The sequence below is a fragment of the Zootoca vivipara genome, chromosome 3 (assembly GCF_963506605.1).
Source record: "Zootoca vivipara chromosome 3, rZooViv1.1, whole genome shotgun sequence".
NCBI lineage: Eukaryota > Metazoa > Chordata > Lepidosauria > Squamata > Lacertidae > Zootoca > Zootoca vivipara.
In genome coordinates this window covers 743,868-763,987 of record NC_083278.1, presented here as the reverse complement: position 1 = coordinate 763,987, position 20,120 = coordinate 743,868, and the positions used below count along the sequence as shown (strand labels likewise).

Below are 20,120 nucleotides of genomic sequence, written 5' to 3'. Positions count from 1 at the left end.
TGAGAGGTGCCAGAACGGAGTTCCAGGGAGTTCCAGCTGAAAAAAAGCTCATGGAAAAAGTTTCTAGATAATCAAAGCCAGATTCCATGTTTTTAAGCACAGTACATATCAATTTTGTAGCCTGTAAATGTGTTGTACACTATTTCAGTGCTCCCTCTTGCATTCTCTGTGCTGCGAACATAATAGACCAATATTTTTCTTTCTGTAACTTCATCTAAAAGCTAGCGATCCAGCTGGAATGGACTCAATTAAGCCTCCTTGCATGTAGATAAATGCACTTTCAGGAGGGGTGGCACAAACAAACACGGCGCCTGATGCCAAAGGTATCTGCTTAAGCCAGGAAGGTCAAACATTTCATAGGGTTAATAATTCATATGTAAATGAAGTCAGAGTGCCAAACTGTAAGGGAATGGGGAAACTTTTCATAGTTCTATTCTAGTCTGACATGGATTTTTAATTAAAAAAAATATTTCCCAATATAGTATTGAAATTGTTTGGCCCTGAGTCTGAAGCTAAATGCCTCATCAAGATAATTCTTTCGCAGAATTTATGCTACAATTCATTGTGGCATAAGCAGTTGTCCTTCCTGGAAAAAGTTCTGCTAGGACCTTGGGATAACTTGTAGCACTTTGAGGATCTAAACAGGTTCCCTATATTTTCCATCCCTGACATCCAACTAAGGTCAAAGAAGATAGATGGATAGCCTGATGACTGCATTCCCTTGTGGGGAACCTACCAAGAACCTCCCAGGGGCTACGAGCCACAGTGGGCTGGGCCAGAGGCAAAAGTGGGTGGAACAACGGATGCCGCTCTCACCTTTTGTACAGAAAGGCTATATTTCAGCCATGCAAAAGTCAGTTTCTACATGCACATGCCATCGCAACCATCTCTCCATCCTCCATGTGGCAATGCAAGAAATTATCAAGCTGCCAAAGCCGGGGCAGAGGAAGGGGGTGCAGTGGAGGCACCACTAAAGGGGGGGTGACAAAATGCCAGGCAGCACTCACTGAGGGGCCTGCAGCGCGCCAGAGCTACGCATCTCTCCTGGGAGTGACATGGTGGCTTGAGTGCCCGCAGGCTCCACGCTGCCCCAAATGGTCCGCCCCTGCCTCCCCCTCAGCAGTAGGTCGGCTGATTGGGAGGAGGCAGGCAGACTCCTCGGAGGCCCCGCAGATTGTCCTGCCCCCCCCCACGGGGGGCTGGTCCCGCCCCTGGGCACAGATGCCACCCCAGGCATCCGATCAGCTTGCTCCACCACTGGCCAAAGCCCTAGCACAGCAGGGTCAGTGAGAGGCGTGGCCTGAGGTGGGGTGTGGCCTCGGGAGAGAGCCAAGGGCCAGTTAGAGAAGCCTGCATTTGGCTGCATTTGGCCTCAGGCTTCACATTGCTGAAATTACAGTTCCCTCTTCTGTTTCAAATACCTCCTCAATGCTTCTTCCCCACCCATATTGTTCCCTGAAATATCAAGGCCTCTGCCCCATTTGCTACTGCCTAACTTTCCCCTCTCACTATTCCACTTTATCACTCCCCGTCCTCTGCATTCACTGTTAGCTTCCAAGACAAAGGTGGTCTGTAGGATCCATAAGCAGATGCCATGTTACAGCAGTTCAAGACCTACCATATGCTAACAATCAGAGACAGTAACTTGTAGCCACAACTTGCCGTTGGGACCAAAAACACTGTATACCATCAAAATATCATCAGGTGCAAAACACCACTGTGTTGGAATCAAATTGAAATGTCTGAACACCTGCTGTAGCCCAGTTCAGACTAACAAAGCATCAGTTTCGTGTCACATGAACAAGCCAGCTTCAAGTTTGAATGTTCTTCCTTCTTTCATGCCTGCAAAGAGATCAGAAGTGTTCACTTCCGCTTTTCAAACCACCACAGTCCCCAGTGATGCCTGAATTCATGGAACTGTGGTTTGTTTAAACAATGGTAAGTGATAATGAGACAGGGCCATACAATGGTTTCATTCCGTCTTGTTCTGAAAATATTTTTAGGAAAAAAAATTAACTTTCTAAGTCTTGACATCTGAGGGACTGTGTGGTCACTTTAAAATTGGAAGCATATGCGCCTGATCTTTTCCTCTGGTGTGCACAAGAGAAGGAGAGGTTAGCACGTGAGCCAGAGGCTCAATGTGCTTCATTATATAGCCGGAAAATATTCTTTCCTAAAACAGTAGGACTGGGCCAAAGACTAATCAGATCACGTCACAGAAGTATCAGTAGGAGCTTTTCACACTACTCTGTGCTGTTTCCCAATAACAATTCACCTGTTCCCAATGAGCTTTTTCAGTGGCTGCTCCCTATTTGTGGAATGATCTCTGAAACAGCACCCACCTGAGATTGTCAGCTTTTAGATGCCAGGCTAAGACATTCCTATTCCAGTACTTTGATAGCTAATTTGGACCATACTATACTATGATTCTTGGCCTCTCTGTAGTGTACATTTTAAGTTGGATGGGGTAGGATTCATACTTTCTATAACAGGCACTTTATAATAAGCACTTTTAGATCATTTGTCTTTTACTGACTTTCCTGATGCATTGTTTTTAAATGTTTGTAAGCTTTATGTTTTTATGGGTTTGCGAGTTACCTTGAGACATATTTTTGTTATTGCAGAAAGTGCTGAATTGTAGTCCCTTTTAACTCTACAATTCTATGATTCTATGATTTCCCTGCTTGCCAGCTAGGCACCTGTATTAAGTCGCTTCCATGGAACTTTTTGACAGAGCATCTAAGTGCCTTGACTACTGATAACGTTCTCAGTTTACTGTAATGCTAGATTTCCAGGCTGCAACACTGGAAGGTTTTATAGCTGCCATTTCAAGTCTATGATGAATCCTGGAGTAACATACTGTATTCTTGAAAGGAGAGTCTCTCAGCTCCCTGGCACATATGCTTCAAATACCAGAATATTATGGATATATATGGTGCTCGTCACAAAGACCTCCAAAGCAAGCTGGTATTTAATGCTGGAGCGAGCTAATTTGGAGCTAAACTGCTTCCTGAGAGGCAGTTTGGCTGCTGTCAAATGAAACAGTCTGAATATGTGTGGAAGACACATTCTCCTTAAATGCTGCTAACAATGATCACAATGATCACGTTTGTCAAAGGAATAAACACAGCAAATGATTACGCAGCGAACATCTGCAGAGCACACTTCTGTCGTTCTTGGAGTTTATTGACTATTAATTTGATGCATGTTTCTTTTGAAGAATGCAGAATGCCTTTTTCTCTTCAGTGACTGTCCTTTATTTGAGCCTTCTTCCATCTTCTATTAGTTTGCTTCCTTCTTTCTTTATATTTCTCCTTTCATGGCTTAATTAACTTTGGGTCAGAGAGGAAAAATAAGGTTGTTTTATAACTCACAAAGATATATTTCAACAGCTGAACTTTTACAATGAAGGGTAATGTAAAGCAACTCAGAAGATCACATATAGACTCCTCCTTTCCATTTGTTTTGGTTGTTTTCAAAGCCATTGGCAAATTATTAGATCCCCAAATAAGGCAGCTGTCCTGGGCAAAACGGGCCAGGTGGCTACCACTATCTAACAGTAGACGAATGTCCACCCTGTGGAACAAGCATTGCTACTGATGTCATCAGTGAGCATGTAAATCAGAATTACCTCATTGGCTTCCTTGGAGCTATGCCAATTTAAACCAGCAGAGCGACTGCCCAGGTTAATGTCAGCCACAGCAATGAGTCCATTACGTTCATCGCTTAAAAGACTGCAAGGGGGCCATGAGGGTCATTAAGCCCATAATTGAAAGACATTTGCACAGTGAATTCCTTTGCTCTGTTCTCAGCCAACCGTGCCTACCTGCGTGAGCTGTGCTACAACCCCTGGAAAGATATATTTAGCATGATCAGGGTTCATACGTGCAAAGCTCAGCTGCGACTTCAAATTGGCACACGGTGGGAAGCTCCTCGCACCACGACTGATAGGGTTTGTTTGTTCCCCTGTTTTCAATAGTTCAATAGGCACAGGTGGTGCTTCTATCTGCCTTAGAGCCTGAGAAGAGAAGCTGAAATGCCTCAGATTCTTCAGTGCATTATTTGTACAAAGGCTCCACAGTCCTAGGATAGTCCGAATTAAGCAATAGTCCTCTCTGTTTCTGTCCTGTTATATGCAAGTCACAGAAATCACTGTTGTGTCATCCAAATGCATTTGCTTTCAAAAACCTGTTCATTTCTTTGGGTGGAGAATCACATGCACCTATATGGTCCATGGGGTCATGAAGAGTCGGACACGACTAAACGACTAAACAACAACAACAACAGCAAATTCTTACATGGGAATAATTCTGAAGCCCACTTATTTTTTTAAAAATAAAAAATGCACTATTTATCATTCTCTCCAATAATATATTTGTATACCGCTTGCTTCAAATCCCAGATTATTATGGATAAGGAGGTCACATAGACCTCCAGAACAAGCTCATGTATAAATGGAGCAATGCAATACATTTGCAGTACAAAGTGTTCTACAAGTTTGAATCTTGTTTGTCCTTGTAACTAACTGATCTGAGATAAAATAAAATAAAAATTCCTTCAGTAGCACCTTAAAGACCAACTAAGTTTTTATTTTGGTATGAGCTTTCGTGCACTTTATGGCCAAATTTTATAAAAGGGGAACAGAGGATGAGGAACAGTGGCTTACCCGGTGTCTGACCTCAGCTAGTATTCAGAAAAGCACGTTGTACATCATTCATAGGACTACATCGCATCAGAATGCAGGTGTCTGAAGGCTCCCCCGTGTGTTTTTGTTTTTTTACAAACCCTTGCACATAGTAAACTAGAATCCTTCACCTAGGCCTGCTAGCTTCAAAGGCAGCAAATTTCTGACATGGAGAAACATTTGATCATGCAGTTTTCCATTTGTTTCTAAAATGGGTAGGGATCCAGAAAAACAATACCGGTATCACGTGCTATTCTGAGTGTGAAAATTGGCCCAGTCACTTTATGGCACTGACTTCAGAGGCCTGGATCTGTGAGGGAAGTTTATAAATATTTTGCCCTTTCTGATTTTGGAACTTCAACTGTAACCTGCGTAGCCAGAACAAATAAATCATTGGGGTGACAGTCAACTAAGTGTTACTCAGAGCAGACCCATTGAAATTAATGGAATTTACTTAGTTATATTCATTAATTCCAGTGACTGTACCCGGAGTAAAACTAAAACGAAGACCATCATGATCAGCAACAGTTGAAAGGTCACCCTCTGATGTTCTCCCATGTGAGGCAACGGGCTCTTCACCAGTATCCATGGCAAGCCACAGAGGCATGGGCAGAGTTCTGTTGTGATGCATCCCAGTTGTTCATTTCTGCCATGCCTCATCTCACACTAGACTCAGCAGTCAAGCTGCATTAGGAGAGGATTCTACGGAGGGAGGAGGGAGCTTGTGAAGGCCACATCCGAAACATCTGGGACCTGTACACATGGGCGTACCCAGGATCAAAACTAGGGGGGGCAAGGGGAGGGGCCACAAAGTGGGCGGGAACAGCGAACTCGCGCTCCGCCGGGCTGTGCCCCTCCCTAGCAGCAGGGCTGGTGGGCGGAGGCGGAGCCCAGCCCAGCGTAGCACGAGTTCGGCGTTCCCGCCCACCGCGCCGCGCTCCCTGGTTCCCCGCCGCGCTTGGCCTTGCCTGAGGGCGCGCCGGGGAGCTGGAGGGAGGGTGCGGCGCGGTGCGGCGGGAATGGCGAACTCGCGCTCCGCCGGGCTGTGCTCCGCCTCTGCCCACCAGCCCTGCTTCTAGAGTAGGGCAGCTGCCCTAACTTGCCGCATGGTGGGTACGCCCTTGCCTGTACACCTGGTGAAGAGGATGTGGCCACAACAGCGCATGCCTCTCTAGCACCCTCTCTCCCTCCATTTGCGGTATCTGCTGCCACCAGAAAAGAGACCAGTTATTTACCAGGCCGCCCTTTATCAAACAGTCTCCCCAAAGTTCCCCGGGGGTCTCTCTGAAGCCTCCTTAAGTAGTGAGAGTTTAAACTCTAGGCCTCAGGGTGTTTTGATAAAGCTGAGACCAACAGGGCTTCATAGAATCAGAGAGTTGGAATCAGAGGGCCATCCAGTCCAACCCCCTGCCAAGCAGGAAACACCATCAAAGCATTCCTGACAGATGGCTGTCAAGCCTCTGCTTAAAGACCTCCAAAGAAGGAGACTCCACCACACTCCTTGGCAGCAAATTCCACTGCCGAACAGCTCTTACTGTCAGGAAGTTCTTCCTAATGTTTATCTGACACGAATTTAGTTTCCTAAGATAAGAAAGACAATGAAATGTTACAGAGATGGGCGCTCAAAAGGACTGAAACCCAAAATGTACCCTTTGGAGCAAAAACAAATCAAAACTGGATAAACCATGTCTAACTCACCAGGCTCCCAGCAGGACCAGCCCTGTCTGCTGTATCTGTATTTATAGATCTCCCTTGTCAATCATGTGTTCCTCTCCTCAGGTTACAGATTCAAGAACGTTTGGAACTTTTATTTCCCCCACCTTCAGACAAGGGGGGTGCCATCCTGCACATACATGGTGACAATGCCTTGGGGCAGACTTAATAAACCCTACAATCCCCACAAGATCAGAGTGACAGGTATCTTTTTGCCATATGCAGCAATAATAATAATAATAATAATAATAATAATAATAATAATAATAATTTATTATTTATACCCTGCCCATCTGGCTGGGTTTCCCCAGCCACTCTGGGCGGCTTACAACAGAAAAATGAAACAAAACAATTAAACATTAAAAGCCTCCCTAAACAGGGCTGCCTTCAGATGTCTTCTAAAAATCTGGTAGCTGTTTTTCTCTTTGACATCTGATGGGAGGGCGTTCCACAGGGCAGGCGCCACCACCGAGAAGGCCCTCTGCCTGGTTCCCTGCAACTTGGCTTCTCGCAACGAGGGAACCGTCAGAAGGCCCTTGGAGCTGGACCTCAGTGTCCAGGCAGAACGATGGGGGTGGAGATGCTCCTTCAGGTATACTGGACCGAGGCCATTTAGGGCTTTAAAGGTCAGCACCAACACTTTGAACTGTGCTCGGAAACGTACATACACAGAAGACACACATTTCCATAATGTACACAAGCATATACATAAGCAGCCCAGGACTATAAAGCCATTATTTCACAATTAACTATCATTTTGTGTATAAGGATGTTGCTTGGATCAGGTGCTATGCTGATGTTCATGTGAAATCCCTAAAAAAAAAAAAATTCAGCCAGAACTCACCAGAACTCAGTTCCGGCCATAGCTGCCAAGTTTTCCCTTTTCTCGCGAGGAAGCCTATTCAGCATAAGGGAAAATCCCTTTAAAAAAGGGATAACTTGGCAGCTATGGTTCCGGCACCTCTCAGGTGGGCGCCATTGCCATTCTAAGAGAATGAGGGAGATGCTCATATAGAAAACAGCACTGCCTAAAATACATTCCTTTTAGCATTCTTCACATATTTGTGAGCGGTATGGCCCCACGCTGCCTATAATGGAACCTCAGAGGTGCTTAGCAATAGGTCCAAACCTTTCAGCACAGCGTCTGGAGTGCCTTTCAGAAAGGCTGTCACAACCCATGGTTTGGAGGGGAAGCCTAGTGTTGCCACTCTTCGACCCTACGGAAATAAAAGAAACATAGTGTATTGCTGTTCGTCACCACTGTTTTTCCTGATGGTGGGATGGTGATGTTGCCAATGATTTCTTACCCCATCTTTCATCATGAGGTCCCAGGGCAGGTTATTAGAATTTAAAAATGCAGTATTAAAATTAGTTAAAACAAGCAGCAGTCAAGTGGTGACCACAAAAAATGCTATAAATATTGGGAAAGCCACATTGATGGTTCATTGAGGAGACGGTTCAGGAAGGTTTCAACCTCAATGGCTTTTCTTCTTCTCTTGTCTGCCACAGCTTATCCATAAAAGAGCAATTGTATTAAAAGGACCCATTTATGCTGCTTATCTTCACCAGTTAGCCATGTAATATCTGATTAATGATCTCCCCCTTCCTGTAAAAATAGGAAGGATCGCTGTAACTGATCTGAGAGATGTCTCATTCACGCAGACTCTGAAATGGGCTCAGGGAAAAAGCTATTGCTTCCATTGTTCTATGACAGGTGTGGGGGATGCTGGGCTTTCCAGATGTTGCTGAGATCCATCTCCCCTCAGCCCTGGCCATTGCCCTTACTTGCTAGGGCTGATTGGAGTTCTAGCCCAACAACACCTGGAGGCCAAAACAAGTTCCCCACACCTGTTCTAGGAGGATTGTCAGGGTGATGCTTTTATTTGACTTCCTTTTTCATGAGCAAGGGAAGTGCCAGTGGCATTGAACAGAGCCATGGGCGTAGCCGGGGGGAGGAAAAAATAGAAATACTTAACTAACTGGCCAATCACGTTGGTTCTGCCCCCAACAAAAGTCCTGCCCCCCCCCCCTAACAAAAATCCTGGCTACGCCCATGAACAGAGCCTACCACTATTGAAATATACAGAGGGGTTGGGGGAGGGAGAGATCAGCAATTGGAGAGGAAGTGAAGATAAAAACAGTCCAAATCTACTCCTGTTCCTGATTAAAATGTCCCACTCTACATCTCTAGTTCCTGAAAAGGGCTGCTCACAAGGTTCCGGTTTCCGCCTGCAGGAATGGCGGACCTGTTTTCCATCTCTCTGATCTTCGTAAGGAATTTGGCGGTTGCTAGGGGAGTAAATGGCAACCCCCTACCCTCTCCGGGGGTTACGGAGAGGGGCCGCTGGCCCGCGATGCCCCCAGACCCACTCCGACTGTTTTTGGAGTGGGGGGAGCTTGGGCTGAGCACTTACGAGGGCCAGGACTCCCGGACGCTAATCTGCATGGCGGGGATTTCCATGGTTAAAGAAGATAATTAGGCTTAAATCTATGGACATACTTCAGAAGGAGGGGAAGAAGCGCTGTTTACTGCTGAGAAATTTACGCTGCTGAAAGGAGAGGAGTCAAAGATTGTACTGCATCTGGAAGAAGGATTGATGGGGACGGAGCGATAAGGGAAGGTTTTTTTTTTTTTCCCTTCATATTGTTGCCTCGTACCTTCCCAGACGCGATGTCCTGGCTTGTTTGGAGTGAAAGAGAAGCAAGACTGTGTGAGTTGAACTTTATAACTGTTGTTACTGAGCATATTTTTTTTAAAGATGTGGAGTTGCCGATGAGAAAAGCCTCCCCCTAGTCGGGCGGAAGGAGTTCTGGACGCGCTCGGAGGATTTATGACGCACTTTAAATTGGAGCAGCGACCTGAAGCTAAGTTCAGCTATAGGGCAAGGAGATCCATTAATTTACCAAGAGTTTATGGTTTGATGTTTGGGTCTCCTGCCTGAAAAAGCTGTAAATTCTATAATGATCGTGAATCTTCATGGCTGTGAGAGAAAGCGAAAGTGATTTGAGCTTTTTGAGATGGCGCTGCTTCGGGCTGCTTCGACGCAACAAGGAGCTCCATTAAGAAGATTTATGGGGAGGCTGGACTGATTAACTCACACAGGAGAAAGAACATCTGTGAAACTTTATTTGATATTTATCTCAGCGGCTGGGAAACAATCGGATGAAAGTGGAAAACATCTATGTGACTGTAAGGGGAAGATCTGGATTATTATGAACTTGGAGGACGATTTGAACTTTAGAAAAAAGACGGCAGTGGACAGTTGCGAGGAATTCCCAATTTCTTGAAGCATGGGAACCCAAATAAAAATTTTTTTTAGATGATTTGGCATAACATTCGGTTTGATTGATATATATATGTGTATAATTTGAAATATTGAATGTGATATAATTGGTTTTAATTGGAAAATTAATAAAAATATTTTTTTTAAAAAAAGAAAAGGGCTGCTCACCAAATGCAAGATACAGCTCAGATACAATTCAGAAAGTGGCCCACAATAAGAGGCTTACAATACAAAAACACAAAAATACATTATAAAAAAATTCCTTCAGTAGCACCTTAAAGACCAACTAAGTTTTTATTTTGGTATGAGCTTTTGTGTGCATGCACACTTCATCAGATATACTGAAACAGAAGAAGCCAGACCCTTATGTATATTCAGAGGGTGGGGGGTGGGGGTGATGGGAATGGGTGATGGGCTGATAGGAGTGGTAAACCTGTTGATGACTGTTAATGACTGTTAATGACTGCAATTGGTCTTGCGGGGGGGGGGGAGCAAGGGCTGAGGTGCTAAGGAAAGCTTGATCATGTATAATGAGATAAGAATCCTATGTCTTTGTTCATTCCAGGTGGCTCCATGGTTTTAAGCTTGCTAATGAGTTAAAAATACATATCATTGAAACTTTGCTTCAGGAAAACCAAAGTTGTGTGTCTCCCCATTCACTATTACTGGGGAAGCAAAAAGTCTATAACTCCTTTACCACTTGCTCTGGAATGTTTCAGAGGAATAGGTGCAGGATGTTTTCTGTAAGCATGGCCTTTACAGTTTAATGGAGATTAAAAAAGGATTTGCTTTCCCCCAACTTGTCAGAAATGTATATGAAAACAGTATACATTATAGAAGTGCCTTTAAGTAAGTAATCTAATAAATTTCAGAAAGATAGACAGGTTTTTTTTGTGCAGCACATCTTTAAAGTTGATTATTGGGAGAGAAAAATCTAAAATGGATTTTGCTTACTTCCCTGCAATTTAGGACAAGGCTGGTGTTTTGGTTTTTTAAAATGAAAATAGCATGTATTACACATTTGTCACTGCAAAATTTCAGAAGGATTGGTGCATGAATTAAAGCCTGTGGATTCATGGATATATTTTTTCTTTGCTCAATGGACACCAAATTCTGTGATACAATGCATTAAACCCCAAAGACACTAAAATGCAAGTTGCAATTTTGTGCACCATTATTCATGTGTGTTTATCACTGGATTTATGTGCATTTCTCTTGTATTTCTGATATTTCTCTTTCAGCTACCAATATTTAAGAGGCTACATTTTCACATTCACCTATAAAATTAAAGGGTGGGGTATTAGGATTTTGTTTTACATTGGACATTTAAATCTAGCAGTCCTGCATACAAGATACATCCTTATCCCACAGTACCAAACGTGCCTTCTTATAGTTACATACCTTCTTATCCAGGAAGATGACCTGTGGTTGCCTGGGAAGGGGGCTTTCCGTCACCCCATTAGCGGGCTGGATCCGGACAGAGATGTTGTAAGGCCTGACATAGAGGCAACTTCCTGGAGTTTGGCTGCTTCCATTTCTTGAACGTTAAGAGGAAAGGAAACCACCATTACTGGTTATTCATTCAGAATACATCTGAAACCATCACTAGGCATATTGGTGAGAGAATTGCTACCCATACAGCTAGTTTTCTGGAATCTACCAGTTTTCCTTATCCTAACAGGTTAGTAAATCCGCTGTGCTCTCTGCTTTTTGGACAGGGAGTAATTCAAAGCTGGTGCCTGCAAATATGTGCACTGTATCTTTAACTGCACTATGATCCTTTCCTTTTCAAATTCCCTGTGCACTTAGGCTCCTCTTTAAGTTTATCTTCCAAGAGGAAAAAATGAATTCAAGCACCTGGGATTATTTGAATGCATGGGAGAAGGAATTTCATTCTGAGCCCACACAGCCTGAATTCCTTCTCGATGCTTTGTGTCATTATGCTTATTATATATGCTTCTAAACCACTGCTACAAAGTGATGACTTGGGTTTGATATTGCCTCAAAATGAAAGTACAAAAACCATTTATTCAGCTCTCCTGGTGTTTGCTTTAAGGTGCGGTAGAAACGATGCATTTATTGAGAGCCTATTCACTTTGGTTTAACTCAATTTCTTCAGCAGGTTTCTCTGTATTCTAAAGGCACTCTGGGCTTTGCAAAGCTTTTGCCTTTGCAAACTATGCTAGGAAGGAAAAGGGAAAGTGGCTGATTTCAAAGCTAATAGTCTATGTTGCTTTCTAATACTGCCAATCTGAAATAACGCACAGGGACTGAGAAGTGGATTGCAGAAAATTAGTGGGAATATTTTCACTAGGCTTATATACTCTTCCTAGGGCTATCACAATATACTCTACCTAAGCAGGAAAACTATTCTCATCAGTGCTAGCAATAAATGTAAAAGAATGACTTCACTGGGCATAACTGGTAAGATCAGCAGGTATGTGTTCTGCCAGACCTCAGTAAAGGTTACAAGCTCACTGTTTTCAGGCCTGCTGCTCCCACCAGAGAGAACAAGACCGAGCTTATTAAAACCTAGACTGACTGTTTTTTTGGAGAACCATCCCTGATTGGAAGTGTCAGTCATAGGACTCTTCTCCTCTGCCTCTCTGCTTTTTGTGTTTTCCATTTATGAAGAGGAAGTTTGGAGGAAGTTCTAAAATTGGGCTAAATATCCCAAACAAGAAAACCATCTCGAGAAACTCTCCTGAGTTAATTCAAAGTGGCTCCAAAGCCTCAAAGCCTGCTAACTTTGCTTTGGGTTTTGAGGCAGTCAAAAATATATTTGAGACGGGGATGGTTGCTTCATCAGAGGTGAAGCCACAACCCTAGCGCAGATACATCAGCTCAGACTTCGTGCATCTGGTGAAATGGGCAACGAAGCTGCAAAACTTTGTACCGTAATAAATCTGTTAGTTTAACTCTAAGGTGCCACAAGAATTTTGTTGCTAAGGTGTTAAGAATTTTGTTACTTTTTCCATGTCGTAGCATCATAGAATCATAGAGCTGGAAGGGTCATCTAGTCCAACTGTCTTTAATGCAGAAATCTTAACTAAAGCATCCATGACAGATGGCCATCCAACCTCTGCTTAAAAAAGCACCCAATGGAGAAGAGTCTGCCACCTCGTGAGGGAGACCGTTCCACTGTGATATGCGTGTGTGTATGCTTTTTCTAGGGTCGTGGATGGCGCCGTGGTCTAAACCACTGAGCCTAGGGGTTGCTGATCAGAAGGTCAGTGGTTCGAATCCCCACGACAGGGTGAGCTCCCGTTAGAATAATAGAATCATAGAGTTGGAAGAGACCACAAGGGCCATCCAGTCCAACCCCCTGCCGAGCAGGAAACACCATCAAAGCATTCTTGACAGATAGCTGTCAAGCCTCTGCTTAAAGACCTCCAAAGAAGGAGACTCCACCACACTCCTAGGTAGCAAATTCCACTGCCGAACAGCTCTTACTGTCAGGAAGTTCTTCCTAATGTTTAGGTGGAATCTTCTTTCTTGTGGTTTGAATCCATTGCTCCGTTTCCGCTTCTCTGGAGCAGCAGAAAACAACCTTTCTCCCTCCTCTATATGACATCCTTTTATATATTTGAACATGGCTACCGGTATCATATCACCCCTTAACCTTCTCTTCTCCAGGCTAAACATACCCAGCTCCCCAAGCTGTTCCTCATAGGGCATCGTTTCCAGGCCTTTGACCATTTTGGTTGCCCTCCTCTGGACACGTTCCAGCTTGTCAGTATCCTTCTTGAACTGTGGTGCCCAGAACTGGACACAGTACTCCAGGTGAGGTCTGACCAGAGCAGAATACAGTGGTACTATTACTTCCCTTGATCTAGATGCTATACTCCTATTGATGCAGCCCAGAATTGCATTGGGATTTTTAGCTGCTGCATCACACTATTGACTCATGTCAAGTTTGTGGTCTACCAAGACTCCTAGATCATTTTTACATGTACTGCTCTCAAGCCAGGTGTCACCCATCCTGTATTTGTGCCTTTCATTTTTATTTTTGCCCAAGTGTAGTACTTTACATTTCTCCCTGTTAAAATTCACATGTACTGCTCTCAAGCCAGGTGTCACCCATCCTGTATTTGTGCCTTTCATTTTTATTTTTGCCCAAGTGTAGTACTTTACATTTCTCCCTGTTAAAATTCATCTTGTTTGCTTTGGCCCAGTTGTCTAATCTGTTAAGGTCATTTTGAAATGTGATCCTGTCCTCTGGGGTATTAGCCACCCCTCCCAATTTGATGTCATTGCTCAGTCCCAGCTCCTGCCAACCTAGCAGTTCAAAAGCATGTCAAAGTGCAAGTAGATAAATAGGGACCGCTGCAGCGGGAAGGTAAACAGAGTTTCCGTGTGCTGCTCTGGTTCACCAGAAGTGGCTTAGTCATGCTGGCCACATGACCCGGAAAAACTGTCTGCGGACAAACACCGGCTCCCTCGGCCAGTAAAGTGAGATGAGCGCCGCAACCCCAGAGTCATTCGCACTGGACTTAACTGTCAGGGGTCCTTTACCTTTTTATGCTTTTTCTACATATTTTGCTCCCAAGTTAAACCTTGCTTGCTAAATAGCGGAAAGAACTAGCTTTCCTGCAGGACATTGTCAATGTCTAAAATAACTGGAAAGAAAATGCTCCCTTCAAAGGCAGAATGTATTGCCACTCTGCCCAACGTTTTGGCTCATGGGAACCTGAACATTCCTCCCTGTAGCACTGCTAAAAGAACATGCAGGATTGCTGCTTTCCTGCTGAGCAATATCAGGAGGTAAGCAGGTTAGCTTGTCAGTTCCCTTAAGGAGAAATGGGGAAGTTCACAACACCCAGGAAGAGCGGGCCCTGTGGGGAAACTAGAAGGAGGTTATGCAACAGGGGATCACAAACACAGACTGGCTGAACATACTGAGATCCACAGGAGAGCAGACCCTTGTGCCAAAATAGGATGTGTGTAAGGGAAGAAAGCTGTACAGATCTGTTGGTAAAATACAAAGGAGCTTAATCATTTACAGTTAGTTTTATGAATAGCAGAGGGGGACTGGGAGAAGACATTGTGGGTGGTTTTTGTGTGCACCACAATTCTGAGCACTGTAGGGTCTCTGTGTGTGTCTAGGTTTGAGAGAAGTACTGAGGTTTTGCATTCCTGTTTTTCTTTAGCTTTAAAAATTCTGTGTGTGCATTTGTTTGGCTACTGTGAGAACAGGCTGATTATACTTTGTACTGTTGATACAAAGGATACCTGTTATGCAGTGTTTGAAATGCCAACTGTTTCTTTGCAAAGGAGGAGAAAACCGGAACAGGTGAAAAGAGCACAACTTTTCTCCCAGCAATTGCAACAAAGTAAAACACCTCTCAGCTTAGTTACTGTACTGCAGGTGTTAAACTCTTAGTGAAACAGCCATGCTTAAAAGTACCTTTGCAAAGGAAGTTGGTGAGAAAGCCAGGCCCTGCCATTGGCCAAGACCTGTGACTTCTTAGCAGCCCCACCAGTCTGGTGGGTAACAGCATCTGCATTGTTGCTTAGAAATTTCCCCTAGGCTACTGAGCTTTTCTATACTGTGTCACAAATGGCTCAGCTCTCCTAGTAAAAAATTTTCCCTACCTCTGACTCCCAAGAGTTTTCTGACATTTCTGTGGGTGCCCTATGGTTGCCAATAGCAACCAGCAGGTCCTTTCTACAGCCCCCAAGCACCACGTTTCAACCACACTATATATTGTGGAGATTAATGAAACCAAGGCTTACATTATTAATTATAACCATAAATATTCGACCCTTTCCTTACCTGAACTGTGAATGGTTAAGGACCGAAACTAGGCAGTCCTCTGATTCACTTCTTAAGTTTAGCACCTGGGGAACAGTATCCGGAGAAAAGTAAACAGCCTTGTGTTGCAGGACAGACCCTGCAGACAGGCTGTTTCAGCATATCCCAAGGTAATACCACTTTAAGCTCCCTATAAACTCTTAACAGCTTCTATCCTAAAACTAGACTGTAGGTGGTAGAGTTTTTTACGATATGTTATAATAGTGCAATAAATCTGTTAGCTTAAAATCGAATCTCCGTGGCCTTTTAGAGAAATCATCATTAAATGCAAGGCCCTCTTAATGATGCCATCCCGGTGAAATTGTTTAATCTGCAAAGGGGGTGAAAGGTCACCAAATGAATTTTTTATAATACATCAACTTGACACGCAATAGGGAAAACTGTAATAGATAAAAGCAAAGGAAAAGGGCACTGTCTTCTTCTGATAGGTCAATAGCAGCCAAGAGAGTCACTCATCCACTTTCCCTTCACTGCTGTGCTCCTTTCCCATTTAATATGGACACCCAATTAATACCTCAGCGCCATAGACAACCTCATTTTAGGTGAATTATAGCAATTCCTTCCCCCTTCTCTGAAATGAAAGTGATCACAATACATCATAGCATTGCACGAATTAACGTTAATTGATTCCAGTTACCAAGCATCGATGGGCCACTTCTATAACCTGGGCCTTATTGGGAGCTAGAAGGGATGGGAGCAAGATTAGATTGCAATGTCCGTTGCTCTGGCGACGGAAGTCACCTGACACCTTGTTAGGTGGTTTGTACGGTTCTATTGCAAACCCCAGTGGGGTCGTCAGTAAACTGGAGTGATGTCCAAACATCATTACAAGCTGCTTCGATATTAAAGCGAAGGGATTAACACCTTATTGCAAGCAACCTGGATTTGTCACTGTGCTGTCGTTATCCAATTTCTAGCTGATAATGTGACTATGGCCTGCGGACGCAAGGTCCTCCAGCTAAAAGGAGAGTATATAAAAAAAAATCCAACTGCCCAACAGCTAAAGTCGTTTAACCCCTCACCTTCTGTGCTTCCTGCAGATGAGCTATGGTGTTTGTTTGTTTGTTTGTTTGTTTATAAACTATATTAAAACAGTGGACAATGGCAAAAATGGGGTGGAAAAACTTCCGCATTCTGGGGCCTAATTCTTCTCTACCATGTAGTTATTTTCTGTCAGCTCAGATACTTGTTGTAATGAACAAAGACAAAACCCCACTTTTCTTAGGCTTAATTTATGTTGATGTTAATACATAGTGACTCTTGAAATGGATTTTCAGTGCATTGAAACAGTCTTACAAATGCCTGGAAAGCTCTCATAACACAACACCTCCTGGCCAAGCCTGAATTTTGAATATTTTTCAGGAGATGCTTTTGTCCTACCACATGATGCCCAAAGTCTTCATGACACAGTGCATATGAAAGGCATTGAGGAGTCACTCCTGGCAGGCGTGACTCACTTGCATAAAGCAGTGTGCTCAACACGCAAGCCTGGTAGACCTTCATCTTGGTAGTGGTCATTAGCATCACATTCTTCTATACCCTTTGGAGATGCAAGCCATTGCCATAGCTGCCTTGCCAATATACTTGCCCAGGTCAGCGTCAATGGAGAAATTGCAGGTTATGGTGTGACCTAGGTAGACAAAATTGTCTACCTCAAGCGTGTGGTTATCATTGCTGATGCTGGCAATGTCCTGACCCAGAATGTTGGCATTTTTTTGTTTGTTGTGGAAAGGTGGGAATCTGCTCTATTAGTTGTGTGTGTGTGTGTGTGTGTGTGTGTAAGAGAGAGGGAGGGAGAGACTGCTAGAATTCCCAGTGAAACTCATTGCTAAATGTGGCGCTAAAATTTTCTTCGACTGAGTTGCCTTTGATTAGGCATGTTTGTTTTCCAGGGCAGAACATTGGAAAGCAGGAGCAATGGTTTTTGTTTGCTTGTTTTGTTTTCTACTAGAATTTAGGTACCTAAAACATGCAATAATTAGACCAGATTAATGTTGGTTGAAGCCTTGGAGCTGTATTAATTGGTGGGGTGTTGCAGAAAAACATGGCCCTTCATAGAACAAAGATAGATAAATTTGATTAAAGGAACCAAAATTTGATGTCTATGATGCAAGGGCTCCCTGGAAGGACAGATCGTGAAGCTGAGGCTCCAAGACTTTGGCCACCTCATGAGAAGAGAAGAATCCTTGGAAAAGACCCTGATGTTGGGAAAGATTGAGGGCACTAGGAGAAGGCGACGACAGAGGACGAGATGGTTGGACAGTCTTCTCGAAGCTACGAACATGAGTTTGACCAAACTGCAGGAGGCAGTGCAAGACAGGAGTGCCTGGCGTGCTATGGTCCATGGGGTCACTAAGAGTCGGACACGACTAAACAACAACAACAACAACAACAACAACAACAACAACATGATGCAATGACTATTTTATACCTCTTTCTGTGCCTTCGCAACAGCCATGTAGAAGGCAGAAAGTCAGCAAAAACAAGTGCACACAGTTTTCCCTGTGTTTTGTTTATCAGGGTTGTTTGAATGTATGATGTGATTGCCTTTAATCCCTGATATACGGGCCCTTAATCTCTGCTATGATTCAATGGTCTAGGTTGTTTTTAGTAGTTCAGTGCATGGCAAGATGGGAAAGACAACATTTCACACACCCCTCAGCAAGGACACCAAGAACAATTTGAGCTACTCTAATAATAATAATAATAATAATAATAATAATAATAATAATAATAATTTATTTATACCCCGCCCATCTGGCTGGGTTTCCCCAGCCACTCTGGGCGGCTTCCAACAGAAAAATAAAAAACAGTAATCTATGAAACATTAAAAGCCTAGTGTGTGACCTTCTGCAAACCCTGCTTGCAAAGGACTGCCCCCACTACATTTCTCAAGGTCTGCTGCCACACCTCCTGCCCGTTCCTGACCCTCCCTTTTGTGCCCATCTTGTGCTGACTTGGTCATTCCAGCAGCTGCTATAGAATCAGATAGCTAGCTCAGAACCATTGCTTGCATTGATGCTGCTGTGGCAGCCGTCACAGTGGGAGAAATATGTTAATTTTCATTCTGTGGGTCTTGTATTTACAGGTCTCACCCTAGTGAGATAAATGGGTTTCCATTGCTCTCGGGCATAAAGTGACAGCGTTGAGTTATAAAGGCCTTTTAGATAGGTTTGCTATGGACAGTAGATATTAAAAGCAGAGCACAGCTTCAGGGTGATGGCGTACCAGGGGGGAATCAGTAATGTGGGAATCAAACCCTTTAATTCTTGTGCACTGGTATGAAGTAATTGAACCCAAATTAGCAATGGACAGCCAAAAGTGTAGCAAGATGATGTATTGTTTAGTGCCAATAATAAACCAGCAGCATAATCCTATGCATGTTTGCTGAGAAGTCAATCCCTACTGTGTTGAAGGGGGTTTACTTTCAGGAAAGTATACACAGGTTAGAATTTGATGTATTTAATTGCACAATGCCTGAGATATGTCCAACCCTGAAGTAAAATTCCAAGTAATCAACCATTTTAAAGTAAGCAGCTTATTTAACTATCGGTGTTCCTGACAGTCTCTTTGTGCCTTGTCTATGAAAAGGTGATAATTGCACTTCAGACTGAAGTCAGGGAGCGGCGACTTACTGTACAGGAAGGCTAGTGTAAACTCTCTCATTTCTGACATGGCCATATTTCTCAAATCCCTTTTCCTCATTAAAAGTATAATTGGGAGTGGTGAGAGAGAAGCATCTAAGCCCTTTGCAAATACTTATGCGCTGTTCCCCAGTCATGCCCCCAGCATATGTGACATATGGGGCAGGACTTCTCAGTGTGGCCCCATGTGCTGAAAACTTTTCCATGCCACCTAGTTTATACAGACAATTAATGGGTGTGTGGGGTGTGTGTGTGTGTGTGTGTGTGTGTGTGTGTGTTATAATTTGCTGGTGATTTGCAATTTCATTGCCATTGTAGCTATAATTGTTGTACACACAGTTTGATAAGCTGTATATGCTTTTATAAACAAAAAGTGCCCCCATAGGGCTGTTCAAATAACGTAGCCAGAGTTGGATGAGTGGTTTGGGCTCACTGACTCAAACCAATCTTGGCCATAATTTGAAAGTGATGGTTGTTGTACCACTTGTTTCAGTGAATGAAGGGTACAGAAGAGTAAGCCTTTGGTCTAAGTCATGGGTAGGCATACTAAGGCCCGGAGGCTGGATCCGGAACATTCGCCTTCTAAATCCAGCCCGCAGACAGTCCGGGAATCAGCGTGTTTTTACATGAGTAGAATGTGTCCTTTTATTTAAAATGCATCTCTGGGTTATTTGTGGGGCCTGCCTGGTGTTTTTACATGAGTAGAATGTGTGCTTTTTATTTAATATGCATCTCTGGGGTATTTGTGGGGCATAGGAATTTGTTCATTTCCCCCCCCCCAAAAAAATATAGTCCAGCCCCCAAAAGGTCTGAGGGACAGTGGAGCAGCCCCCTGCTGAAAAAGTTTGCTGACCCCGTAAGTCAGGCATCCCCAGACTTCGGCCCTCCAGATGTTTTGGACTATAATTCCCATCATCCCTGACCACTGGTCCTCTTAGCTAGGGATCATGGGAGTTGTAGGCCAAAACATCTGGAGGGCC

At 43.8% G+C, this 20,120-nt stretch overlaps 1 protein-coding gene across 4 annotated transcripts in view; it reads right to left on the bottom strand.

Moving 5' to 3' along the window:
- Nucleotides 1–20,120, bottom strand: part of PKHD1 (PKHD1 ciliary IPT domain containing fibrocystin/polyductin) — a 248,505-nt gene that overhangs the window by 9,151 nt on the left and 219,234 nt on the right. For all 4 annotated transcript variants that reach the window (XM_060272305.1, XM_035110412.2, XM_060272303.1 and 1 more), the window contains 2 exons: nucleotides 11,083–11,218; nucleotides 7,527–7,614 (listed from right to left, as the gene is read on the bottom strand). In XM_060272305.1, the coding sequence (XP_060128288.1) occupies nucleotides 7,527–7,614; nucleotides 11,083–11,218 (224 nt within the window). The remainder of the gene's footprint in view (nucleotides 1–7,526; nucleotides 7,615–11,082; nucleotides 11,219–20,120) is intronic.